The sequence below is a fragment of the Acanthisitta chloris genome, unplaced genomic scaffold (genome assembly GCF_000695815.1).
Source record: "Acanthisitta chloris isolate BGI_N310 unplaced genomic scaffold, ASM69581v1 scaffold13422, whole genome shotgun sequence".
NCBI lineage: Eukaryota > Metazoa > Chordata > Aves > Passeriformes > Acanthisittidae > Acanthisitta > Acanthisitta chloris.
In genome coordinates, this window is record NW_008659959.1 from 11,193 (window position 1) to 38,842 (window position 27,650).

General features: G+C 50.3%; 1 protein-coding gene across 1 annotated transcript; it reads right to left on the reverse strand.

The window, feature by feature from the left end:
• Positions 1 to 211: 211 nt before the first annotated feature.
• SLC4A3 (solute carrier family 4 (anion exchanger), member 3) lies at positions 212 to 27,375 on the reverse strand. Its single transcript, XM_009069626.1, has 22 exons — positions 27,322 to 27,375; positions 25,944 to 26,100; positions 22,241 to 22,575; positions 21,690 to 21,832; positions 20,918 to 21,129; positions 14,230 to 14,378; positions 13,415 to 13,595; positions 12,754 to 12,889; positions 12,476 to 12,650; positions 11,977 to 12,073; positions 10,280 to 10,464; positions 8,467 to 8,680; positions 7,932 to 8,153; positions 7,453 to 7,601; positions 5,868 to 6,062; positions 5,215 to 5,421; positions 4,510 to 4,599; positions 2,763 to 2,929; positions 2,126 to 2,379; positions 1,710 to 1,879; positions 1,034 to 1,207; positions 212 to 289 (listed from the first exon to the last, which is right to left on the reverse strand). Exons 1-22 carry the CDS (start codon positions 27,373 to 27,375, stop codon positions 212 to 214), a joined length of 3,744 nt encoding a protein of 1,247 aa, XP_009067874.1.
• Positions 27,376 to 27,650: the final 275 nt, after the last annotated feature.

Here is a 27,650-nt window from a genome sequence, read left to right on the forward strand (position 1 = left end):
CACCAGCTCCAAGAGGAGAGAGACTCACAGCCGCTGCTGAGCAAGCAATGGGGGAGCCAGAGCTGGGGCTGCCTCCTGCAGGGCTATGGAACAGCCATTTGTTGGTCCAGGGAAGAGATCACGCGACTCATGGCAAGTCTCCAGTTAGTCCTTGGGCAGGGTGAGCAGGCACCAGGGGCCTGTGCCATGGGTGGAGAGGGCAGCTCCCAGCTCACACAGGCATGTGCAGCTCATTGTACTCGTCCCGGCCATCCTCATCGAAGTTTGGCTCTGCATCCTCTGAGTCCAACTGGGAAGAGGCAGAGACCAGGCTCTGAAGGCCACAGCTGCCCCTAGTGTGGGGTCAAGCCTGGCATAGAGGTATCAGCACACAGTGACCCAGGCAGCTAAGTTGCACTGGGAAAAGCAAAGCTCTTGCTCCTTCCCCTCCCAACAAGCTCCTTTTTTAAACCCTCATGCCTGCCCATGTATCTGCAGCCTGATGACCTTTCCAATGCCCGGGGCTTTGGTCCAGAACTGCAGCTCCTCCCTCCTCCCCTGCTAGCAGCACCCACTTCTGGGTGCTGCTCCAGGCTATTCTCCAAGAGGAGCTCAAGATGTTGACGGCAGCAGAGGAGCTGCCAGCTCTCGAGGAGCTGCCAGCACCCTGGCATTGTGGTTGCATGCTGAAGTGCCAAGCAGTCACAGGCTCTGGTGTGCTGTTGAGATGTTCTTGCTGCTGGCTCAGTGGGGAATTGGGGTGTCTCTTGATGAATGAGCCACAAGATGGAAGGGGAAACTCTTATTCCAGGCCTCTGCCTAGTAGGACCCTTTGTTTCCTTGCCTGAGGCTGCTCATCCATCCCACACTGCATTCCCAGGGCTACAAGCTCCGAGGAAGCCATTCACCCACCTACTGCTGTTAAGCAAAGACCCTCAGACCCGGAAAACGAAGGCTTTGCTGGCCCAGGACCTCCTAGGTTTTCAGGCTGCCAAAACTCCTCAACCCCACTCCAGTGCTGCAAGCTAGACTGTAAGGACAGCTATCTGCTTACCGCTTTGAGCTCCCTGTCGTGGAAGAAACGGGGCAGCACGAAACGTCGCAATGGCACTGTCATGATCAGGACGAAGGGGAAGGCCAGGGATGCCACTGTGGATTTCACCACCCACAGCAGCACAATGCAGGCCAGTTGAATGCAAGTGAAGAGATTCATTCTCCAGGTCTTCACCTAGGAGGTACATCCAGTCTAAGAACATACTATCCTTCTACACAGATTAACAAAGACCCAACTGGCAAAACATAGCCTTTCTACTTCAGGAAGCTGTACTTCTGCATAGCATAGTATAGCAACACAACACCACTTGCATGCTCTACCTGCCTTTATTCTACAGCAAGGTAGAACTCCATAACACATCAACCTCTGTGCTACCTAGCAGCACACCCCTCTAGCAGTGCAATGTCTCTATACCCACTGAAGCAATGCGTCACTCCTATAAACTGTCCATCCATACAGTATCTTGGTAATACACTCCTGTGTGCAGCTTATCAGCACACCACCCTAGTATTGTACCACCTCTGTGAATGGCTTGCACTTACTTCTCAGCACAAACTTGCAGCCAAGGAGAGTCACCAAGCCAAGCATCACTCCAGCAAACCACCATCCTCCCTTCACCTGTCTCTTCTTTCTCTGTTCCTTGTAACCTGGTTCCCTGCAACCTGCCTTTGCTCACCTTGACAACATAGATGTGGTCAGGATGGTGCTTGGATGGCATGAATATCAGAAGCAGCCGCTCATAGAGCTGGATGCCAGTGAGCGACGTAACCCCCATGTAGAGGAATATGCCGAAGAGCACAGCCAGTGGGATCTGCCGCAGCATGTTTCCCATCACAATGGACAGACCTGCACAGACAGAGCTCAGGGCATGGTGTGTCCCATGCCAGCCCCTCCACAAAGCACCTCAACCACCACCCCTCTCCTGCCTCCTTTCTGTCCCAGGGTACTACCCCCTCAAAAGGGGTAGGTGGGGGCAGTCCTGCAGTGAACAGGTAGAGCACAGTCTGGCCCATGGAGCAGGGACACTGCCAGGATATACAAGTGGTTGGTCCTGACCTCTCCCACCCCTCCTTCACCCGAGCAAAGGCTCACCAACGAGGACAGCAATAAGCACTCCAGTCACACGCTGCTCCTTCACCTCCTTGATTCTGGGCTTCTCTCCTGGTGCAATGGCCTTGCTCATGACAGTCAGGGCATTGACGTGGGTGACAGAGCGCACTGTTGCTGCAGTCAGCCAGGGCAGCCCAAAGAGTGCACAAAGCCCCCCCATAGTGCCAATGAGCAGAAGGTCCAGGTGGAAGCCAGAGCCTTTCAGCAACTTTCTCTCCTTCTTGCTAACAATCAGCCTGAAAGAAAGAGCCTTGGTCAATGTCAGGCCCACATTAGGGCCCAGGGCCAGCACTGTGCCTGGGGACAACATTCACTCTCTGGAGACAGCACACATGAGGGCAACAAGGAGATGGCTGAGGAGAGGGATGGTGACTGTGAGCCTCAGGTTAGAAGTTTGCTCCTGCACTTGGCTGATGCAGGTCTCCACCACACCATATGCCAGGAGGAGAGGCAAAATATGATGGGAGAAGACAAGGTACAGTCTGCAATGGCCAGAATCCTGCCCTTGCTGTTCCTCTGGGATGCCTGTTGCATATCTACATGAATAGCACCAGCACCCATCCTGGCCTTGCCTGCCTAGGGGTTAGTGATGCTTGGGATTGGCAGGGGAGGTACTCACGTGGTGATCTGTGTCTCCATGAAGATAAGAATGAAGACCAAGAGGGCAGGGATGGCAGAGGCAAACATCATCCACAGCGGAAAGGTCCCACTGCTGCCCATAGGGTGGATGAACCAGCCACGCTTGTGAGGAGATGTGACCGACAGGCCAGAGGGAACATTCAGCTTCTGGTGGAGTAGTTGCAAAACCAAGCAGTTACTCATCAATACACACATGCCCAGAGCCTCATACAGGATTAGCCATGATCCTCTTGGTCTTCCTGTTCTGAATGCCTCAGATGATGGGATAAGCCACCCTGAACTAAGGAGGACTTTCTGATGGATAATCCCCTTCAGTGCAAAAAGTCCCACGTCCCCTAATATGGGCCTGTCTCATTTCCTTTCAGTGACTGGAATTTCCTTGTTTTTTGTCCAAGAGACCAAGGAAATATCTTCTCTCAGGAACCTCATCCCCATGTCAGTGCTTGCAGACCATAGTTAAAATGCTCCTTGACCTCTGTTTGGACAAATCAAGTGTTCTGAACTGTCTATCCTTCTCTGAGGTGATTTTCCAGATTTTCCAAGGCTTTTCTGATACATTTTTCATCATTGTTTTTGCAGTGAAAACCCCAGAAGTGGCCACATTCTCTGGAAGTGACTTCACCCTGACCATGTTCAGAGGGAATATCATGTTTGTGCTCTCATCAGACCACACAGAGTCCTAGCAGCACATTGTCCCAACCCTGAGTTCACCAGCATTTGAACTCTTGGCTCTGTGCTGCTGTACAACAATTTTTGCTATCTGCACTGCAGGAAGAGTTTATGATTTGCATTTATGTTAATCAGCATAAGTATGAATAATATTCCTGGAATGCTTGTCCTTGAGCTAAGCTGTGTAACTAAGCACCATTTTCTCAGAAAGCTTTGTACATATGCTGAGTTAATACTGAAATGATAATGCTTTTGATATTAATTGTAGAAGTGTAGAAGAGTATGAAAAGAATGTAACAAAGTACATGATTTTACCAACGTCTGATAAACCCAAATTTTTCATTGAAATTCAAATGAGTAAGAATGCATTTGGATTCCACCATGGCTTGTGCTGTCTTGATAAAAAGCTTGCATGCTGAACAGGAAATACCTTTCACCCTCTCCCCGATCTTAGTGAAAAAGATACCAAAACTAAAATATATAACTACACACTACTGAAAAAGGAGGAAAAATAAAACCTGTCAGATGGGTTTGTTTGATTATATTAAATTCTCAAACTTAATGTCAAGTTTGTGCATAAACTGGGAAAAAATGCTGTGTTTGAGATAAAGTGATCAAAATATTTAGCAGCCTACAATCAAAGAAAAAATAACTATATTAAGTACTAAACCCATGACAAGTACCCAATTGAAACCATTTTACATGCCACCTTCTCCAGTGTGCATAACCAGTTTGTCTTGTTGATTTACTGCAAGTGTTTAGAGTTACAAATAAGGAATTAACTGCACTGAATCTCTCTAAAGCCCCTAAAGCCTCTTCTACTAACAGCTGGAATACCAGAGGGGTACCAGGGCACTCCAGTCCTTGTAACTCTGGTCTCAGTCTCAGCAGGACCCTCGGTGCTTCCCTTCAGCGTGGGAGTAAGGATGAGTGAAATGTCTCTGCTATGTGCTGCAACTAAAGAGGCAGGAAATACAAACTCCCCGTTGCACAAGAACAGGCCACAGGGATCAGTACAAGGCTACAGGAGGGGTTCGAAGGGCAGTGCTGGCGCCTACCTGCGTGTATGTGTCAGTGATGGTGTAATCCACTAGCACCATGACCAGGATGGAGATGGGGATACCAAAGTCTCCAATGATCCGCCGAGCCTGCAGAACAAAGACCTATCACTGGCAAAGGGAACGGGCTGGCTCCATGCACCCACCCTGCAACAGAGAGTCTGTGGTAAAGACATGCCCCAAGTGGGGCCAAGCAGCACTGCAAAGCTGAGTGCTGCTCATGGGCATGGCAAGGGAACCGAGCCTTGGCCACGGCGCTGCGCATTTCACTGCCCACATAACACATAGTTCTCCAGTCACTATTACATGATTGCCTAATTGCTCCTGCTGGCCTATTTAGACAGTGCTCCAGGTATTACACAGATGCTCTGCATGCACAGATATTCAAAGGGAATAAGTTGTAAGCTCTTCCTCCTATATTCTAATTTAACAGACTTACATCCAGCCTTAGGAGCTTTCCCAAGGTCCAGTGGACTTTCCAGCAAAGCTCACTGGAGCAGGACAGTGCAGACACCATCATCAACAGCCAGCTCTGGTCTGCAGCCTAGGGCAGGCTACCAGCCCTTCTGCAAGGCATTTAAGGGATTGCTGGTGTTTCTTTGGGGGACAGTACATGTGCTCTGGAGAACAAAGGTCTGTAGCAAATAGCATTATTTGTTTGGCGTGTCCCTTGTCCTTAACATCTGGGTCCCACAAACTTCTCACCTTTCCTCCTAAGAAACGGCTGTTCTTGAACTTGCGCATAAAGAAGGCAATGAAGAAGGTGCCTAGCATGAGGATGAGGGAGAGGAGAGCCGTGTTGGGCTGCATCCTGGTTCCCAGTGACATCGCATCTGCAGAGAGCATGCTGGCATTCAGGCTGCTCTGCACGTCTGGTGGGTAGAACTTCAGAAGAGGATGTTCTGCAAACACCTGGGCAGGTGAGAGAAGCAGCAGGCAGGTCACCACAAGGAGGGGTAAGGGGCACTGTCACTACTGGGGGCAGGGAGAAGCGGGGGTGTCCTGCTCTGTGGAGAGGTGAGGGTGGTGGATGGTGGGCACAGACAATTCCAGCATCCGTCACCTCGCCTCACAATCTATCCAGCTGGAGAGGGCTGGGGAGAGAAAAATGGCCCTTCTTTAATGCCTCCTGCAGGAAGAGAAGGGGAGAGAGATGTTAGGGCTCTTCCTGCCAGCCCCTGTGGTAGAACAGGAGCCAGCTGGGCTCGGGCATGAGAGGCCAGCAAAAAACTGCTCTGCAGAATGTCTAGGAAAGCTGTGGCTGAGCTGCCCCTGATCCCCTGCCTCCTGTATGCTAAAGCAGCAGGTTCTGGAGGGATTAAGAGATGCAGGAGCCCATCTCTGTGGAAAAGGTTCACCTTGTACAGTTTGTAGAAGGTCTCGTAGATAAAGATGAGGGAGATGAGGAAAGCAAAGATCTCCTGGGTGAAGGGCGAGATGTAGCGCACCAAGAAGCTTCCCTCAGCTGCCACGATAATGAAGATGAAGACGATGAGCCAGAAACCAATCCACACTCTACCTGTCAGATATTCAATGCCTTGTGTCTGGCAGAACTGAAATGGAAAGGGGAAGGAGTTATTCATGGCTCCTCAGGCTGCCTTCTGCATCTGCTCCCCATTAAGATCGAAGACTCTCCTGGGAAAAAAAACATCTACATCTGCTCAGGCATCAGAGACAATGAATTCATGGCTGGAGTCACAGGTAGATCTGCAGACTTTGCATTAACACCAGCCAGCTCACACCAAGCAGGTCTTTACTGCTCCAGTCTTTGTAACAGTACCTCCTTCACTCTCTGCTGAAGTCACCCCATGCAGGATGCTCCCCATCCCACCCATATAGAGGTTCCATTGCTCAAACACATCTCTCCACTGCTCCATGCATTCAACAGCACAAGCTTGTTGCCTACAAAGGAGAGCCTAAGCACCCTGCTATGTCCCACTGCATAAAGGCTACATTAGCTGGGGCATGATCTCAGACAGCACCCTTGTACACACACAGTTGTATGTGTGTGGAGAAAAGCCCCGAGACTGCCATCGCAGAGTAGACCATCTCCAATGCCTCTCCTCATCCACACAGAGAAACACCAACTACAAATGCCATCCCTCCCTCTCCTGCCTTCCTCGGTGCCACCACAGGTACACCTCTGCACACAGTGACTGGGTGAAGCAAAAGGGGTTAGTGAAAAGTGTGGTCACAGGAGAGCAGAGAAATTCCCACTCTGAAATGGCATCACCAGCTCCAAACTCTTGACACTCCAAGATGAAAATCTAGCTGTAGGAAAAAACATGCTTTTGTAAAGACATGGACATGCTAGGAGTCAGAAAAAAGGACAAGAATTAGACCCACTGCGTGAAGGTACAGTGACATAGGGATGCTTTTAAGAGCAATGAGGTCATACTATTTGAGAAAAAAACATATCCATCCTATGCGGCCAGGATAGGCCACATACCCTCAGGCTCATCCTGAGAGATGGAAGTAATGTATGTGGGACAATCCAAATGGGTGGTATACTGAATATTGTTGTGTCCCCATACAAGGAAACCTGGACACAGGTAAAAGTTGTGAAACGGTCTTCAAAGGAAGACCCAAGAACAAGGAAGTTTTAGGATGCAGCTACAAGTGCTAATTGTGCCTACATGGGCTGCAGCACAGGACTGGTGGCCATGCTTCCCCCGGAGTCAGCAGGTAGAGGAGTGCTGTTATCACTGTCACACCTTGAGGAATAACAGATACAGCAACAAAAGACAGAAGTCCCTGCAGCATGACCTGCAAAGGGTCAGCAGAGCCAGAGGCAGCCCTGGCTAAGCTGAGAGCAGCCTGGAAGGACCCAAGGAGTCCACACCAACGAAGACTCTACATAGAGTTGAGAAATGCCAGCTGCCCACCCTCCAAAGCAAGGGCAGAGTGAGCAGGTGCCAAGCACAGACACTGCCTCACATGTACCTTGTAAAAAGCTTCTTCAAACACCAGCAGAGGCCCTGAGAAGCCAATGACCAGAAGTGGCTGGGCTCCAAGCAGGGAGAATAGGATCCCTAAAACCGAGGTGGAGATTATCAGCTCGGAGACACCCATGAGACCCTCCGTTTTCTCTCCTGGGAAAGAGAACAGCATGTGAGTGTTATGGTCCAGGCACAGACACCATCACCGCAGGCAGGCAGGCTGCAGACACAGCTCCAGACAAAGGAGGCAGAACCCCATCACATCAGTCAGTGGTCCCCTGTGTTAGGCAGGGAGCATGGAGGTAGCCCAGGGAGCCGAGGCTGGAGAGGCCAAGTGGCAGGGAGGGGACAAGGCAACAGCAGAGGTGCAGCACTTCCACTCTCCCTGAGTGAATAGCACCGAAGCCCACCCCAGCACAGCATCACACAGACACAGCCAGTGTCCCAGAGTGCAAGGAGCAGACCAGAAAGCAGGCCCATTACCTAGGAGTCCCCCGAAGGTGATGGCAGGAGAGAGAGCAGCAAAGTAGATGAAGAGAACGGCTGCGAGACACTGGCTGTGCAAGGCGTCTCTGATGTCACTGAGGTATTTGGGGTACCTGCGCTTTATGTCCCGAACCAGACCTCCAAAAAATATCCCGGTCCGTTTCAAAGGGTCGTCCTCAGCTTCCTCCTCTTCTTCCTCAGCTTTCATTTCACACAGCTCTGGAGGTGCATGGAGGGCAAGGCTTGAGTGGAGAACAAAGGTCTGCCCTTGGGCTGCCCCTCTCCCCAGTACCCCGTGGAGCCCTTCCTCCAGCAGCACTAACCTGGTAGGACCCCTGTGACTGCACATCCTACTGCCCCCAGCTGCCAGAGCTGATCACAGCCACTGTCCTGTTCTTCTTGATGCCCTCCCCACTCCCCACTGCAAGAGCCAGGCCCTGCTCATCCCTCTGCCAGGTTCTGGAAGGGAAGGGTCCACTAGGGCAGACACAGGGTACTAGGCACAAACTTGCCCAAATGTGAATGGAGAGACCTTTGGCTTCCTGAATGGTCCCTTCCTTCATTGACTTCTGCTCCCTCTCCTTCCTCTTCCTCAGCAGCAACTTCTGGAAGGTGGCAATGGATTTGAGCAAGTCTTTCCCCTCCACCTCTGATGGGGGTATGACAATGCTGCAGTCCAAGAACTCATTGATTGCGTTGAGGAGGTCTTGACGGTCATCTGCCATGTATGCAGCCTCATGGAAATGCTGGGAGGGGCAGGGAAAAAGAGAGAGGGAGAACGCTCAGACCAAGACTAGACACAGCTCCCTACAGCCTGGAAAGACAATCAATGGTTGCTATGACATTTACAGTAACATCCAACTCCCCTGACCCGCTATTTATCTCACTACTGCCACTCTGCAATCCACACTCCTGAATCCCACCTCCCGTTTTCAGGGAGAAGCTGGTGGAGCCCTAAAGCACCACAGATATAAAGCACAAGAACCAGGACCTGAACAGGGAGCATAAGATACTCTTGGGAGTCTCCACATGGGAGAGAGAGAGAGAGAAAATAGGAGTCCACAGCATGCAAAGGAAACCAGACAGAAAAAGGGAGATAATTCTGACAGCAAGGGCAGGATAACAAGGAAGGACACCAAGGAGACTGGGAGGGGATAGCATGACTGAAGACAGGCAGGGAGGTGCTGGCAAACACATGGAAGTGCTGCATTGCCTCTGGAACAAGCCTCCAGAGAAAGGGCTGGAGGACGATGAACAAGTGCCTGTAAGGCAGGTAGGGGACAGCTAAGGTCCCTGCAGCACACAGACTCCCTGGAGCCACAGCTTCAATGTAAATGATACTGTACTCTCTCCACGGCGCCAGCCACTGTGTAACCTTGCTATGGCCAGCCCTGGCTGCAGCAGCTGGCTCTCCTCTTCCAGCAAGAGGAGCAGAGACTCAAACGGATGAGATCAGCCCACAATCACAGCACTGAAGCTGGAATATGGCACCTCATTTCTAGCTAAAAACAGGGTCTCAACTGAGCTCTGTGCAACTCCAGGGAAGCAATCTTTCAACTGAGAGATCTTGCTGCCTATAACCCACCTTGTCTGATTGAACCTTTAAGCTCCCAGTTCAGGGAACATTGTGCACTAGCGGCAGGACAGGAAGGTTTGTTACTTGCTTATAGTTAATATGGCACCAGCCAGGAGGACCCTGTGAACCTCTTGTCCTGGATGCCTGCGGCAGATGCTCAGATTGCCTTTTCTTTGCATTTAATTCCTTACCACGATAATGAATTTTACTTTCCTGCCATCTAGACAGATGAGGGACTTCTGCACATGCTTGGCAGAAAAACCTTCCTGCCTCCTCATCTCTCCTCCTGTATGGATGTGCTCCTCTGCATGGATGCTCCACCCATGGGACTCAGCTAGAAAGCTTCATTCAAACACGTGACAACCATACCCACGCATTACTGGGTCTTTTTGTCAGAGTGGCCTGGGCCAGATACCATGGTCACAGGTATCACTCAGCCTCCTCTCCTCTCTGTTTGTGAAATGTCAACTGAATGCCACTCCTCTAACCCTGGGCCATCCTTTGCTTCTGCTTATATGTATGGTCCCTTTCTTCACCCAGCCTAGCACTCTCTGTCCCAGCCAAGTGTCTGTCCTACTCTTTCCTCTGTACTGGAGCATCCTACCTTGGTCGAGTCAGGTCGCTCTTAAAAATTCCTGGTGCTCACACCTGCCTGCCCCACCTGGCCCTTTGCATTGCATCTCTCAGCACTTTCATCTCGGGACCATCTTTTGAGGAGCCACCAAAGCTCCCTTGCCTATGGCAGCATCACTGTCCATCAGCTCCTCACCTTGTCGGACATGAGGGTGGAAATTGAGCGGCCAATTTCATGGTAGTCCATGTTGGCCTGGCTTGGTCCCAGCAGCACAAAGATGAATCTGACAGGAATTGGGACCTCCAAGACAGATTCCAGAAAGACAGCCTCATTTAGTCGGACGAAGGCCATAGTTGGCTGCTCCAGGAACTGCACACAACCTACCAGGAGGAAATTTTTTGAGAAGAGTTAATCACTGGGGTGAGCTGTACTGTGCTGCCTTTAACAGTGGTAATGGGGATTTCGGGGGTTCCCATGAGCCCTGCAGTCCTGTACTTTCTCCAGACCACTGACACAGCACTGAGCTTCATGCCAAGGACTGCTCCAAGTCCTTCACTGATCATTCCCAAGTACTGCTACTTTCTTTAGTCCATTCTTAGTCCCTTACAGATGGGCTCTACTTACACTATAAGGGGCGAATTTTAACTTGGAAAGTTGTTTCCCACTTGCGGAAGGAAGTCTCTTACATGTTACTTTTATCAAACTTCTAATCTCATCAAAGAGTGAAATCAGGTTTGCTTGACATGACCTCCTTCCCATAAAACCCACTGCTTGGCAATAATTACATTCTTATTCTTTAGCTCTTTATTAATTGAATCCCATATCAGTTCTGCCATTATGTTGGCCAAGAAGGATGTCAGGTTAAACAACCTACAGGTAATGGCTCACTGTCTTTCCCTTCTTGAGCACTGATGCTATGAGCTTTCTTCTTTTTATCTCATATTTTCCCTGTATTCCTAGATGTTTTATTTTTTTTCAGAGAAAAATAAGCCAGTTCTCCATAGACTCATAGGTGCAAACTGCATACTTTGTTTTACAATGCCTGCATCTTACCAGTGCTTGGCAGTCTTCTCGGTTCCAAACAGATTGGAAGTACTCCTGCATCCTCTGGCATACCAGCCACTTCCTTCTCATACCGAACACAAATGTTCATTGAATACTTGTATTTCTCTGGCATTACTACTGATCTTTCTGCCATCTGTGCCCAGCAAAGAGCTGTGTTCTGTTAGACTGGCAAATCTGGGCTATCTGAGAGTTCAAGCAAATCCCAAGACACAGCCTTATCTCAGAAACAGCAAATGTTTAGTTATCTATGTAATCAAAGTGCATTTATGAACTTGATTTGGCCTCATTGTGGTTAAGCATCAGTTTGTTTGAGTTGCCAAGCCTCTTTGCCTGAGCTTTTAATCTACTGGATAGGCAATGACATTTACTTTGCTTGTAGTGTGGCTAGGTTAGCTGAGATCTTAATGGCAGCAAAGCGCTGATAAGGAATACTCTTGCAGTCAGAAGGCACCAAGCCCACTGATGCTCGAGCCTGCCTGTTCACATCCCTCTTGGATAGAGATGTATCTCCTGGCAGTGCTACGGCCAATGCCTGAGACTTTGCCACCAGCCAGGCCCTGCTTCCGTAAACTCAATGCTTCCTGGCATGCACAACCAGCAGCCAACACTGGCCAGGGACAGGAAAAAAACTATCCTAGCACCCCATACATTTACCACAAACAGAACGTGCACTATCACAGGAGAGAGCATACCAGGTTCCCTCCCCAGCTGAACTATGGGAACATGTATGAGATAACCAAATACCCCTCAGGAGGGAGGGCACAGAAAGCTGGGGCCAGACCAGGATCTGCACTAGTCACTGGGGGACTCTACATGCCACCTCTTACCCACAAGGACCACTGTGGCCTCCGCATCTTCAGGGATCTTCTCCATCAGTTTCAGGTATTTACGGTGGCCCTCTGAGTTATGGAGATGCAGGTTTTTCTGGCCGGGAAGAGTACAAACAAGTAAGGATGAAATCCCCAGGCTCTGATCTCTCTACACAGCCTTGCACCACACTGGCATAACTGCAGCAGGACTTGCCTTGGCTACCCATCACTGCTTCACAAGCAAGGCAACCTCACAGCAAAGGCCATTCCACAAGCACCAGGGCTGTTGCTGCCATTGCGTGCTCAAGCAGACATCTGCATACAGTGCAAAGCTAAAATTAGGTCCCGAAATCATAATGCAGTGACCTGATTTCCATCGATCCAGGGGAGCTCAGTTCTTGCAGTACAAAGTTCCCCCATGAAGGGGCCCTGACGTGGGTGCCAAGGGCTGCTGTCAGCCAACAACTGTCCCCAAGATGTGGAAAAGGAAGTAGTAACACCCCCATGTCACCCTCACCTCTTTGCACTCAGTCTCGTTGGCCTTGGGGTCAGCCATCTCGATGCGCTCTTCCCCCATGAGAGGCACACAAGTGTCTGTGGTGTGGTTGTGGTGGTGGTTCCCCACGATGGAGTTCATGCTGGAGCTGGAGTGGTTCCTTGGGAAGAAGCCATCTTTCTCATCATTGGGGTGGCTGAGGAGCAGAGTAGTGGCCATGAAGGTACCTGCCTCCCTTGTCACCTGGGGCTCACAGATAATCCCTGAGCCTGGGCAGCCCTCAACCATGTGTCACTCACCTGTGCTTCAGTAGCAGGGCACGCAGCACATTGGCTCGATCTTCTGCTCTGATCTGGTCAGAGATGATCATGGTCTCCACCATAAGGTGAGCAATGCCAGGTAGAGTTGTCTGCTCCAGGTCAAGGAGGACAGCACCTGCCAGCAGGAGGGGAAGAACCCTGGTCCTAGTGTGCAATGCTCCTCACTGCACACACACTCTGCAGGGACAGCTATCCCACCAGAAGCCAGGCTTTGGCTGGGGTACAGATTCTCTTGGCTGAGAAATGCCCCAAGTCCATGTGCCCCATGTTCCTTCAGTAAACCCTTGTCCCAAAAGAACCCAGAAGCTCCAAGATGCACTGGTAGTTCTGGTATCTTCTCGTTTGGGTCTTTTGCCCTGACCAAACATGCTTTTTCACACCAGAGATGGGTCCAAGACCTGCTGGCCCAGGCACAGCTGGAGGTTGCAGCTGTCACGTGCCTGAGAGCAGCAAAGCAAAGTGTGGAACCCTTGGCCTAATGCAAACCCTGCCAAACAGGCTGCAGGATGGTCTGTTTCCAGAAGCCTGGACACAGACACTGCTGCATGCCTCCAGTAAGGGGCTAAACAGCAACTGAAGCTGTCCAGTAAAATCTATCCCACAGCAAGAGACAAACCCTGGCCTGCTATTTCTGACTCACCATGGGCAATCGTCTTCCTGAGCTCCAACAGACTGCGGAAGGACAGCGAAGCCACATGGGGTTTCCCCCACCTTGCTGTATCTTCCTCCACATCCTCCTCAAACTTGATCCAGCGGGCTGTCTCCCTCCAGTGCATCTCCTGGTTCTTATCCACCACCAGCTCATTCAGCTCCACAAACACCTAGTATGGATTACAGCAAGGATGTAAGACCTCCCTGATGCGCAGAGCTCTACCAGTAACACGTAAAGAGCCTCAGCTGTTCTCAAGGTACTGCCTGGTCTGAAGCACTACCTGAGCAAGTTTGCCAGAGTTAACCAGAGGTTTAGTGAACAGAAACAGCCATGATAAATACCACTGACATTGGCAGGATCTTCCATCAGCACATGGAGAACCAGAAAGCTCCAAGTCAGATGATGTGGGCAGAGGAGAGAGAATGATGCAATGCTGCATCCCCTTCTACCAAACTGTGACAATTTTGTCCTCTGCCTTCTTCTTGGTTTTCCCCAAAATTTCCCAGACCTACCAGAGATGGTGACATTACTGTGCTGCCAACTTCCACAACAGCACTACCATTTCTCTGACTTGTTAATGTCTTTCCTTAGGTCAAAGCTTTGTGATTTCAGGGAAATGTCCACTTTTATTGAAAAGAGTGTATTTTCAGCCCTCATATTAATGTTTAATAGCTTGAAATGTCACCCTCAAGGTCATGTAAAGATTTAATTATATTGAAACACATTTGTCACTTTGCAAAGTGCATATTTCTAGTCCTGATTTATGGCTCCTGAACAAGTGTGAGGGGACAGCACATGGATACCTCATGGGGTTTTCTATCCAACTTCTTCTTCTTCTTTTTCTTGACAGATGGAGTTGATGCTAATTTTTTACTTGTCCTGGTGATCTGACTCCGAGATGGTTTTTTCATTAGATGCCTCCTAACACCAGGGTTATCTTCAAAACGGTGGCCTGAAGACATAGGAAAGGAAAATTTGTCTAGTGTAGAAACACAGTCTGGCAAGGAAACACATCCAAGCCCACATTTTTCTCATCAGCTTATGAGTTCATTAGCTTTCTCAAAGCCCTGGCAGGTGTGCTGCCAACTTCCACAACAGCACTACCATTTCTCTGACTTGTTAATGTCTTTCCTTAGGTCAAAGCTTTGTGATTTCAGGGAAATGTCCACTTTTATTGAAAAGAGTGTATTTTCAGCCCTCATATTAATGTTTAATAGCTTGAAATGTCACCCTCAAGGTCATGTAAAGATTTAATTATATTGAAACACATTTGTCACTTTGCAAAGTGCATATTTCTAGTCCTGATTTATGGCTCCTGAACAAGTGTGAGGGGACAGCACATGGCATGGATACCGGGTTTTCTATCCAACTTCTTCTTCTTCTTTTTCTTGACAGATGGAGTTGATGCTAATTTTTTACTTGTCCTGGTGATCTGACTCCGAGATGGTTTTTTCATTAGATGCCTCCTAACACCAGGGTTATCTTCAAAACGGTGGCCTGAAGACATAGGAAAGGAAAATTTGTCTAGTGTAGAAACACAGTCTGGCAAGGAAACACATCCAAGCCCACATTTTTCTCATCAGCTTATGAGTTCATTGGAGTTGATGCTAATTTTTTACTTGTCCTGGTGATCTGACTCCGAGATGGTTTTTTCATTAGATGCCTCCTAACACCAGGGTTATCTTCAAAACGGTGGCCTGAAGACATAGGAAAGGAAAATTTGTCTAGTGTAGAAACACAGTCTGGCAAGGAAACACATCCAAGCCCACATTTTTCTCATCAGCTTATGAGTTCATTAGCTTTCTCAAAGCCCTGGCAGCTGGAGCACTCACCATCATCCTCCAGACCTTTGAAGATCCCTCCTGCCTCATCTTCCTACTTTCACCTCTTCCAGATGCCTGTGAGCTAATTCCTTCACAAAGAAGCCTTCCTCCCAGGCTGTGCATACACTGGAGCTTCATCACAACAGCTTTTATTCATGGTGCATGAACAAGCGGCCCACGAACCCTCCCTACACTCCCTCAACAAAAAGCAGCCTACAGCCTTGCCTGCACAGCTCCACGCTCATATCGCATAGGCAGACACCTGGCTGGGGTTCATCTCTCACACCAGAGGAAGGCCTGGTGCTCAGCAAGCATAAAGGGCAGTGAAGGGGAAGGATATTTAGCTGCTGGTCTGGGAGACATAAGGAAATATCAATGACTGTTTTATTTAATTGTGTGATGAGACTGTAGGATAACAGTGCAGCCTGGGGCTGGCATGGAGGCTGGGCAGTGAGCTACAGCTATCGCTGCTTCTAGATGCTCCGCAGTGCTACTGTAATGCTCTCAGAAAGGTCCATGTTACACGGATCTTCTGGCTGAATCAAAGCCTCCCAAAGCCTCCAGAGAGGCTGTTAAGGCTGCACTGCAGACCCACCACCAAGCTACCAGTGCTGTTGGCTAGACAGTGCCCACCAAAACCCAGCCACAACCATGTCATCCCTTTCTGTAATGGCAGAGAAACAGCAGCCTGCCGTGGAGAGTAGTTTCCCTGGACACTACCCAGAGACAGCAAGTGTATCTTCCTCAGCATGGACAACCCATAGGAATGGGGAAAGCCTCAGAGCCAGGTTCCAGGATGGGCAGGCTCCCCCAAGTAGATAATGGAATCAGGGGTTTTGCCCAGCTTTGGTCCATTGAGGCTTGCTGGTCCTGCTTGTAAGACTATGCCAAGGTTTTCTCCCTGGGGGAGCAAGGGCAGCTCTCCATTGTCTGGGACGAATGTTCTGTCTGCACATACCTTCCTGCACTTAGCTTCAAGACCTGCAGCTCTCAGGGCACAAGAGGCAGTAAAAGGTACAGGATTTGAAGGCCAAATGGTCTCTTTGATGTTGTAGGAAAATATCTGTGCACCTCTGGCATGGAAAGACACACCCAGCATCGGGCCCGGCGTACTATGGCCTTGTGCCTTGGAAATCTGGGTCGCTAAATTAAATATAAAATGAATCAATACTGAGCCTCAGGGCATTTTCCCCCATTGGCTGCCATGCTGATGCACGTCCCGCTGATGGTAGGACTCCTCCCTGCTCCACTTACTGCACTGCAATGTCGATAGGAGCCAGTAACTGCCCATCACTGTGAACATTTCAGGGAGCGGGGCACGTGCGGGGCTTCCATGGAGTTTTGCATGGATTTCTCAGTTCCTATGTGCACAGTAGCCACTTCACCACACTCAGTGTGTGTTCATGCATAAAACAAGCACTCCACCAGACAGATGATCTTGGTATCTGGCACTTCTGCTCCAATCCCTGAGGCTTCCGATTTTCCATGCACCCTGGGACATACTTTTACCAAGTCCCTGGAAGACCAGGACCAGAGCACACTCTGCCCAGCAACACAGAGCTCTCACCCAAAGTATGGCAAGCTTTCCCCATGGAAATGACAACTTACTACACAGTGCTCTTTGGCAACAGCCTTAGAAAGCATGCACAGGCATCCAGTCTCAGCCAGCAAAATGGCTGGAGGACAGATAGAATGAAAGGAGCCAAGTTTCCTGAGAACACCTCCAGTGACTCCAGCACTCACTGACAGGGACAGGAGCAAGAACGCTGCAGGGTCAGAGCGTGCTGGTGAAGGCACACCTCCAGATCCCTGCAGAAGATTAAGGAGTGATCCCACTTGCTGCCCTCCCTTGGCAGTGCTTGTGGCCACTGAGATGCCAGCTGGGAAGGGAGACAACCCATAGGAGCAGGGTGGACACATTGGCTTAATTTAGGAAAAGGCCACTGGCTTTGGGAGTATCATGCATAGTCCAGCTCCAGCTCCAGTCTCCTCCAGAAGATGTTCTTGCCATATTGGCTTCCACAGTCAGATTTCTTGGGAAGACCAAGTTCCTCTTCCACCAGCTTAAATCTGAATATGACAAATATGACTTTGCACTGGCTGAAGTCTTTCCCCAGAGTGTCTGTGCTAGTCAGTCCAACTCAGCAGGCGATTGCCTTCAATTTGTGTGTTAGATCCTGCTTCCCTTCTTTCATTTCCTTTGAACCAAAAGCAGGAAGACCAGAAAGAGGCATCAGAGTATTTGTATCAGTACTAGAGAGCAACCCACTATTCTGGCATCACAGGGATGGTGCACACTGCCCATATGTCCCAATGGCTGTTATAGTAGTAAAAAAAAGAGATTGAATCTCCATCTCTAGAAATATTTAAAACTAGACTAAACAAAATGCTAATCAACATACCATAAGACACAACCCTATGCTAGCTTCTGGAAAAGCTACTGCCTTGTCCTGCACAGAGTCCAAGTCTCTCCTGGCTGATGTGAAATGTGATAGGGACAGTTGAACCCCAGCTCATCTTTGCCACCACCCATGTGTCCCTGCTCAGCACTCCCCACGCTCCAAACACTTAAAGGAGTGCAAGGAGACCAGCTCAGATCCAACAAGGACTCTACTCTGCTCAAAACTGAATTAATTCCTCCTGGATCTGACTTGGTCCTGGAACAGGCGTTGCCATGGAGGGAATAGCTGGGCAAGTGGCACTGGCTGGAAGTGAGTTGGCTCCACACAGAACAAATTCCGGTGTCTCTGCCATGTCTGACTCTGCCATATCTCTCTGCAGGATTAATCCACAGTGCACATTCATTATACAGAAATAATTAAGAGTTGACTGTACAGTGCATCCTATTTCAAGCACATGAAGTATTAGCTGTAGCAATCAACGAACATGTTACCTACCAGGAAGACAAATGTATAACACCACTTTATAAGTGATGCATATCACACCTTGCAGAAGTGATCTGCCCCTTCTACCTTCTTAACAGCCATTTTTTCCTGGGCAAACCTGAGGCTATTTCTCACATTTTTAATGTACAGTTCACTCAGCTTGGGACAGCTGATAGGGCCAATTTGCTCCAGGTTTCTATTTTGAACTTTGTTGCTACTATACACTCTATCAATTTACAGTAACAAGTAGCAGACTTGTTACTGTAACAGCCAGAAGCTAATCCCCACTTGCTGGTCCCTGCAGAAGCACATAGGCAGAGGTTTCTTCCCCAAAGGCTTATAAAGATAGGACAAATGACAAAGAGAACATGATGCTGGGACTGGGAGGCAGGGGAAATTAAGTGTTTTGCCTGAGATCACACAGAGTGTGGCAGAGCCAGAAGCTGAACCAAGCCATCCTGAGCCCCTGTTGCAAGCACTCTGCCCTCCCACTCTTGTGTGCAAAGACAGTAAGTGGGCTAGTTCTGGGACCACATCACCCATGTGTGCTCCTAAAATCCCTTGAAAAATTAACACATGATCTAGATGAGAACACTTGGACAACCAGCACAGAGCTACGGCTATGAACAGTGTCGCTCCCAAGGTGAGGCACAAAGCCACCTTTTAACTGTGAGTTACCACCATCTGCCTAGAACGACCGCGTGTGTGAGGTGGGAGTGACACTCTGGTTTCTGTGCAGTCCCCTGGATGGCTCAGAGATCCAGCTCTCCACAAGGGATGTGCAGGCATAGAAACAGATGCGGAGAACAGAAATACATTCTTCACTATCAGGATTCCTATTCTCTCTTGCACAAAGCCACCTTTTAACTGTGAGTTACCACCATCTGCCTAGAACGACCGCGTGTGTGAGGTGGGAGTGACACTCTGGTTTCTGTGCAGTCCCCTGGATGGCTCAGAGATCCAGCTCTCCACAAGGGATGTGCAGGCATAGAAACAGATGCGGAGAACAGAAATACATTCTTCACTATCAGGATTCCTATTCTCTCTTCTCTTTATTCTCCCTTCCAGGCAACTCAGCCAGCCTGCCATCAGCTAGTTTCACAGCCACACTCAAGCCTGCAGGCAGTTATTTTTTCCTCTGGTCATTAGGCTACAGTGCAGAGCTGAGAACCTGATATCTACCTTTGCTGTCAGATCCGCACCTTGACTCAAATTTCAGCAAACAGAGCAGCAGCACACTGTCACCTTGTGCTACAGATGGAAGAGGAGATGTCTTTGTCCTTACACCTCAGAGTAGCTGCTTTTTCTCTGGCCACGGCATGGGCCACATCCTGATATTCACAAACACCAAGATGCAACTGCCTCCAGAGCTGCTTGAAACACACACAGGAAAGCAACTCAGCAGTACAACACGGATCTGTACTAAGACCTTGAACAGACACACAGACACCAGGCAGCTCCTTCAGTGTCCCCAGGCACACAGCGGAGACTGTACATCTGCTAAATCAGGAGACCAACCCGACATAGAGAGGGTGCAAACAACAAACACAGGAGGGGGATATGCACTGCAGCTCAGGGCTCTGATCTACAGCTACAACCGTGAGGTCACTGCTCCGGTACTTACAGGTGGGCTCCCCGCCTGGGTAGCCCAGATGGTTTCTGATGGCTTCCCATAAATCATAGTCTTCAAAATTGAAGGCAAATTCATCAAAGTCTTCATAGCCGAATGAGTTGCCAATACGGGTACTTATCACTACTCCTGGGCTGCTGTCCCCTTCCAATTCTTTTGTTGGCTCCTCTCTCTCTTGAAGGGTTGTCATTTTGTCCTTGTGAAGGTCAGGGGTCAGACGTCATGCACCACTTGCCTTCAGATGAGGGGCTGGAGTAGCCAGGCTGACATGTGGAAAGCAAGCTGCCCCACTGGGAGGCCTTCACAGCAGCCCTGGGGCCAGCCCCAGTGCCTCGCTCCCCCCCTCACGGGGCATGAAGGTGCCGACTGCAGCAGCCCTGGGGTCTGAGGAGGTTCCAGGAAGGCTGGCTCCACCCAGGGATGCTTCCGTGGGGGGCTGCCCCACCAGCTCCTCAGGAGCAGGGTCCTCACTCTGCCATGGGGTCTTGTGTCAGATGCCCAGGGATGCAGCACCCGTGGTCTGGGGACAGCCAGGCTGTATGTGCAGCACCGCTTCTCTCCCTCACTCCCCTCTGGTGTCTCCCTCCCTCTCCAGCCTGCAGAGCAACCTATTGAATTCTCCATGTCCTCAGGCCCGGAGCGTGCATTTCCATGACGTCTCTTCTTTCTGTCCTCGTGCCACACGGGGCAGTCCCCCTCGGAAGCCCTCTTGAGGGGACAGCTGCCTCTGCCAGGAGAGCAGAGGAGAGAGGAGGCTCCTCACCTCAGGTTTTCTGCAATACCAGAGCTGGCGTGTCGCACAGAGGGCTGATTGCTGGGAAAGTGTGTCAGGAGAGGAGAGAGTTGGGTCCCAGGGAAATGCTGGGAGCCCTGAACCGGAGAGAGCAGTGGGACGGGTGGAGGACCAAGCATCCATGGGGTGGGCGGGACTAAGTGCTGGAAACATGGGGATCAGTGTTGTGAACAATGCAAAGCTGAAGGAGAGGAGACATGGTTGGGAAAGTAGGGTCCGGGGGGCAGGGAGGTGAGGATCAGGTCCTGTGGCAGGCTGAAGACCATACCTGGAGCTGCTAGGGAAGATAGCAAAGCAGAGAGAAGCACAGGACAAAGGGATATGCACACAGGTAATGCAGGTAGTATTGTAAAGCCTCACTTTTCATGCCATCCAAGTCAGCAGATGCCAACATCTGGGCCTCGGCCTCATCCGTGGGGACACGCTGGTATGCTGCACTCTCCAGCGTGGTCATGCTGCCGATGCACATCCTCTCCTTTAAGTCATAGGTAACCCGTTGTCCACTTGCCACCTGGCCCCAGGGCTTGCGCTTCTCCCACCCGCGTGACAGACATTCTCGAGGCCCTGGAGGGCTGTAGGAACCAAAAAGACCAACAGTACCAAACAGGTTGAATGAGGATGGGCAATGGCCTTCAGGGGTTGAGGTCCCTCCACCCATCCTGACCAACAGGCCCCTGAGAAAGAGCAGAGCCAGGAGCCACCTATTCCAAAACCTAAAGGTTGCCCCTTCTGCTCCTCCTCTCTCACACTACAGAGTGCGATCACTCAGCATGGTCAGTGTTAGGAACCCACCTCTGAGTCAAAGCCCTCATAGTTCTCTCCTGGGGTTCCCCATCCTGCAGGTCAGCATGACAGCTTGGAGAAAGGGTACTTCAGGTATGCAGCCCAGTGCCCTCAGATCTGCACCCTGGGGATCCCACAGACTCAAGGAGGATGCAGGAGTCCCAGGGAGTGACTGTTCCACCAGAGAACAGCCCAGTTGCTCACAGCTGCTCTCCCTCTGGGCCCCATGTCCTTTCTGGTTCATCAGGCAAGTTCTGGCTTGGCACAGCCACTACCCTGGGGACAGGGTCTGTACAGTAACCCCAGATGAGGGAGAGCATCATTAGACAGCTTGGTACTGCTCACCTACCTGCGGAGGGAGGCAGGGCCCTTGTCCTGCAGCAGGTCAGCAAAGCGTGGCACAGGGGACAGGATGCCACACTCCTCCTCCACGTGGAACTGCGCAGGAGCCAGAGTGCTGCTGCAGTCCTCCTCATCGCTGCCGACAGTAAACTGCAGAGACAACAGTCCTGACAGGAGGAGCTGGGGCAGGCAGCCTTTACCCCAATCCTTGGCATGCAGATCCTCCCCATGTCATCACCTCCCAGAACAGGCCATGTTGACTTCCCCCACATGCCCCATACCCTGGGACTGGTCATATTGAGACCCCCACTATCCTATAAACCCTGAGAACAGAGACATTGATCTTCCCCCATGGTCATGTACACCCTCCCCAGCATTCACTCTGTCACTGCCCTCCAGTGCTCATTTCTGCTAGACAAGGACAAAACCATTCTTCCCACAATACTACAACTTCTTTCCCCTGAGCAGCACACTCCTTGGCACCCTCTTGGCCTTAACCCTCCCTCCACCTCTCCCCAGCCTCCAAGCCTCATCAGGATAGGGATGCCCTGGCCTTGCCTTTGGTTTGCTTGGGGGCTCCAGCTTAGGGGATGTGTCCTTCCCACAAGCTTTGCTCTCAGACTCTGCAGAGACTTCTTTCTCCTGGACCTCCTCTGCTTCAGATTCTCCTTCTTCCTCTTCTTCTTCTTCGTCTTCTTCCTCCTCTTCTCCTCCCTCCTCGTCCTCTTCTTGGATGGTGGGGGTAACCTCTGAGGGGGGTACCGAGGTTTTCTTCTTTTTCCTCTTCCTTTTTTTCCTCCTGCTGGCACGGGGGGGCCTCTTTTGGAACTTGAGGGCAGAAGGGAGGTGAGTGGAAAGGGGATGATGGATGTGGTGCGAGGTTTGGCGGTGGACTGAGAGAGAAAAAGAGAGTCAGGGGCAGGAAGAGGCTGGGAGGAACCTGCCAGGCGCCCCTCCAGGAAACAGCATGGTCTGGAGATCAAGGGCCAGGAAGGGCAAGGAGAGCCACCAGCCCACAGGGACATAGCAAAACTCTTTCAGGGATGCAGCAGGCTGTGTCCAGCCTGGGCTAGGTGGGGAGATGGCCTTTGTGCAGTGCCAAACCACCCCAATGCAACTTCACTGCCCTGGGGAAGACATGACTCCTCTCCCAGTGTTGCCAAAAGCCACTTGCATGGCTGCACAGGGCTGCAGTGACCTGCTGGAGGCAACATCCCCTTCCTGAACACAGGGAAACATTTCTTGCAGTCTCAAGCATTATTTGGGCCCTTTATAAACATTCTAGGGATGTCATTTAGTGGTTAGGGCCATGACTTAATGGTGGACTTAGGTTTACGGTTGGACTCAATGATCTTAAAGATCTTTTCCATCTTAAATGATGCTACGATTCTATTTCTTTTCTGCAGTGTTGAGTTAAAGGTGCCTTATTTATCCACCAGGCTTTGATAAAAAGTCCCTCCTGCATAGCCACAGGAACCACAGACCAAGCGTTTTAGTGCAGATGCAACCTAAGTCCACATTCCAGGGACTGTCAGGGCTTGTGCCTACCAGCCTCTGAAATGCAGGTTCAATTAGAAGGCTGTCTTTTAAAAACCAGGGTAAGAAAACAGGGCAGAAGGACTTTTCTTTAAACTTATCTACAAAGAAAAAATCATACAGGCTTGACCTAGGTGTCATGGGAATTACAAAGTGAGAAGAAATTAAGGGCATTTCTGAGCCTTCACTCCAAAACAATGGCAATGCACCAGGCAGGGAGTAAGGTAAGCTCAGCATCCACAGCAACAGAAAGGAAAGCCATTTCTGCCATGCCTATCTGCAGGCACAAAGCTTCCCTTAGACAGTATGCAGGATGCACAGAGCCTGGGGCTGCACCCGGAGCTGCCAAAATCTGGGGGGGCACTAGACGTTTGGCAAGGTGGCATTGCTCAGCAGCTTTTCCTGGGGAATTGTTTCCAGTCTGTTTTGATTTGGTTCCTTCCCAGCTTTCCTGTGACATGGTAGCAAAATCTGTTTATAGTGAAAACTGCCTTCAAAGGACATTTTCAATGGAAGCTGTAACCTTCTCCCTGGGAGAGCCAGGCAGGTTCATTGTTCTGCTGTCATGTTTCCTTTCCTTTGGTTCCTCAAGTCTTTTCTCCCTTGTTTCCCCCCTTGGGAACAGCAGGGATATTTCACACATCCCCCTGCTTGTGGCAAGATTAGAGGACACTGGAAATGGTCAGACATCTGTAAATTGGGAAGATTTTGGATGGACTCTTTATAAACACTTCTTCCTTAAGTGTTCTTTTCTTTGACTTAACTAAATGTACCCTATTTCACTCACAGGATTTGGCAGGAAGACCCTCTTGTCCTGCTGCTGCACTTCCATAGCACTGCTCTGCATGCCACAGATAGGCCAGGCATGAATGGAAGAAGCAAGGAAGGCCCCAACTATACAAATGTTGCTCCTTCTACAGCATAAAGCTGCTGGTGAGGACACAGCCTTCCCTTCTGGCTTGTTCACATCAGCCTAAGACAGAAATGTTCATGTTTTGTATCAGAAGGAAACCAAAGCCTTGGGCTGCAAGGAGGAGCAGTAATGGCAGATGTGTGATCTGGCACAGAAGAGGGGAGCACTGCTCTTCACCCTTGCACTCAGCCCTCCTCATGTCAACTGATCACATCTCCACAGAGGTGGTCTGGAGATGGGAAAAACACACCTCTCCCAAACACAAAAGGATTCATGCTTCCCCCTTCTTCCTGCCTGTCCTCCTGTGTGTCCAGTCCCTGCTTGCCCTCCCTGCTACCTTCCTTGCACTGCCTGCCTGTATGGAAAGTTACTGGCTTTGACTTGAGCAAGAAACATTTCTAAGCCCAGAGAGCATTCACCTCATGAGCTGGTATGTTATCTTTCAAAGGCTAATGACCCAACCAGATCTTCCAGCTTTATGAATACAAACTTCTGATAACTAGGGTTGACATAGTTATAGAGAACAAGAATACATCAGGAGCTCAGTGGAAAACCAGCTTGATTTTGATAAAGAAGGACTCTCCTATTAAGAAGGAAAAAAACCCAAACAACCCAAACAGTATGAATCTCTAGACAAATTTTTAAAGAAGCTTCTGCCATGCATGCTCAAGCAGATTGTCCATGTCCTCCAAGCCAACTCGCACACCTGTGCACACAGGCAGAGCTTCTGAGCAGGTAGGTCCTGCGAGCACAGGACAGGAATTCAACCCACAGCAAAGCTATTAGCACCTTGCAGCCATGTGCACAAGTGACTGTGAGCTCAGGTGGGAAGTGTTATTTGAATGGAGCCTCTGTAGAGAAATGACACAAGCAGAAATTAGCAGCTAGGGTGCAATACACTTTTACCAGCAAACTTTTACAACAGCCATTGGAAATGAGTGACCAAGCAGAAAACAGCCTGCTGATGTACTTGGGACATAATGTTCCCAAGGATGAATCCCATCAAAGCTAAGCTGGAAAATAAACAATATGTGACTGTGGAGAGCCACAGACTGGAAAACTCTCCCAACCATTGCTACTTGTCTGCCACACAAACAGACTGACAGAGGGGGACCTCTTTGTGCCCTTCACTGCTGTTAATACAAAGTAGCACAACCCACCCAGATCAGGCAATAGCTTACAGCCACTCTCGTGGGTATACTCTCATTTTACAGCCAAAGCAAGTTTGGGCAGGCTAGTTGCAGTTAGAGGAATAAATGTGCTGCTCAAAGGAGTTCAGGTGAGATAGCAATAGCCCTTTAAATTCACCCTCCATTTTTATTTTGCAGTCCTTTCTTTGACCAGATACGGTTTCTTGGGTTCTATTTAGGAATACACAGGCATGCCTGACTGGAACCATCTGCTTTCAGACTGGGGAGGACAGCCTAGCTTCTGGTCATGTTTGGGTGTTTCTTTACAGCCACATAGGAGAAAAATAGTTTTAAAAGGGAAATTTCAACGTGGAGGAAGTGGCTGCAGAGGTTCCCGAGACTGGGTGAGGAGGTGAGCGAATACCCCGGACTTTGCTATGCTACTGTGTGGGCTGTGCAGTAGCCTGTGGAGACAGAGAAAACGGAACAGACTGGGAACAGGCCATGGGCACTGGTGCTAAACTGTGTGTACACAGCACTTTGGGAACGCTCCGGGCTAGAGGAAGTGAATAGCAGGCTAACACAATCTGCAGGGTCCCGGCACAAGGCTGCAGAGCACCTGGGGCTAAGTGTGGGCTGGTGGTGAGGGTGGAAGTGGGTACAACAGTTCAAACCTACATACATTCAAAATCTCTCTCACTGTAGCTGCGACTTTGCTTCTCCAGACTGCTTGATGCTGACTTGCTTATCAGGTCCCCAAATCTCTCGATTGACAAAGTCTTATCCAAGTCCTCATCGTCCTCGGCACCAGGAGAAGCTTTCTCTGCATGATCTCTGCCCTGCACAGAAACCGCCAGACAAGAATCAAACAAGGCAGACCCCTACAACCCTCTGGATCCTCCTGCCCTGCAAATGGTTCTGGCTTGCTAAGGAGCAGAAAGCCCCACATGACAGAGCTGGGGCATAGTTTCTCACATAGAGGTACACCTCTGCTCAAAACCAAGAGCCAGAACAGATCCGCAAGCTCCAAGGCACAGTCTCTGCACAGGTACCTAGCAGTCCTCCACAGCTCCCTTGAGTGGCAGGTACCAAGGGACTATGCCAGTGCCTGTCTTTTTCATTAGAGAAGATGCGTAGCTTTTGTTTAGCTGGAATTTCTCTCTCCCCATATCTAACTGCTGCCCTCTGGCCTTCCCTTTGCCCAGTCGGCCATCCCTCTCTTTCTTAGACCTCCTCTGTACTCCCCTGGGGAAACAGCATCCCTGCTGTAGTGACCTGTCCTTGAGTCAGTGACTGCCCTGTACCTTCCCACCTCCCCTCCACACACTTAGGGACTCCCTGTTCCCCTTGAATGCTTTCTTCAGGCTTTTCTGCCCATTTTCCTCCTGTTTCAGGCTATGGGCACTTCTCTGCCTTCTGCTGGTGGAGAAGCCCTGAGATGAACATCAGCTGGTGATCCCTGTCCTTTCTGTCTCCTGAGCAGCTGCAGCTGGTAAAATTTTCCGTCAATATAGCTGAAATGCCAGCACGGAGCTGTTGTGGACTCCGTGTTTCCATGGAAACAGGAGGAGGCCCAACTGTGACAAATCTGTGCTAGGCGGAAAGAGGGAGCAAGGCAGCTTTAGCCGAATTGTGCCTCTCCTATTGTGCCTCTCCTCGCATCCCCCAGCTCTTCCCAGCTGTGCCCTGAGAGCAGCTTTGTATCTGTGAGTGACACTGCTTCTCCTCTCCCCTTAGCCCAGGTGTCCCAAGCCCAGCCTAAATGGCTAGAGTCTATTTGCAAGCTGCCCAACTCCTCCTGCCACTTGGCTACTCCACCCAATGACATGTGAAGGCACAGGGACCCCACAGAGCAACCTCCACCCTTTTGCTGTCTGCATGGAGTGGACGTGGGCTCATGAGCAGTCTTGGGGCACCCTTCGTGCAGACCTGTCCCCAGCAAGCAGAGGCTGTGTCACCTACTGCAGCATGCTGCCAGGACATGGGTCCTGCTCTTGGCCTGGCAGGAGCACAATCCCTGGGGAAGAGACAGTCCCTCTGCTGCTGGATTCCCACCTCACCTGCTGCAAGTCGATGAAGACATCTCCTACGGGAGGGGACTCTCCAGCTGCCATTTTGGTTCAGGACCTAAGGGCCTGGGCAAAATATCAACCCTTCTCTTTCACCGGCAGGCACCCAGCAAACCTGGAGAGTGGCATAACCTGTGGAGAGAGGGCAGGACAAGGGAATGTCGTGGGAGACTGCTGGCCACTGCCCTCAACCCCCCTGGCTCTTGACCCAGAAAGGTCATCTGACTGGCCCTTGAGGAACCTCCCCAGCAGCACTAGGACAGGCCTGTCCCCAGCAGTGTGCAGGGGTGAGTGGCTCAGCCCGCACTGCTTTGGCCACT

Bases quoted from the DNA above. Each gene is read 5' to 3' on its own strand.
- SLC4A3 (XM_009069626.1), bottom strand. From the start codon at position 27,375: ATGGCAGCTGGAGAGTCCCCTCCCGTAGGAGATGTCTTCATCGACTTG. The intron at 8,681-10,279 runs GTGAGGAGCTGA...TGCCCCTCCCAG, and splicing joins CCACCCTCATGTCCGACAAG to CATTTCCATGAGGCTGCATA. The intron at 2,930-4,509 runs GTAGGCGCCAGC...CTACTCCACCAG, and splicing joins TCACTGACACATACACGCAG to AAGCTGAATGTTCCCTCTGG.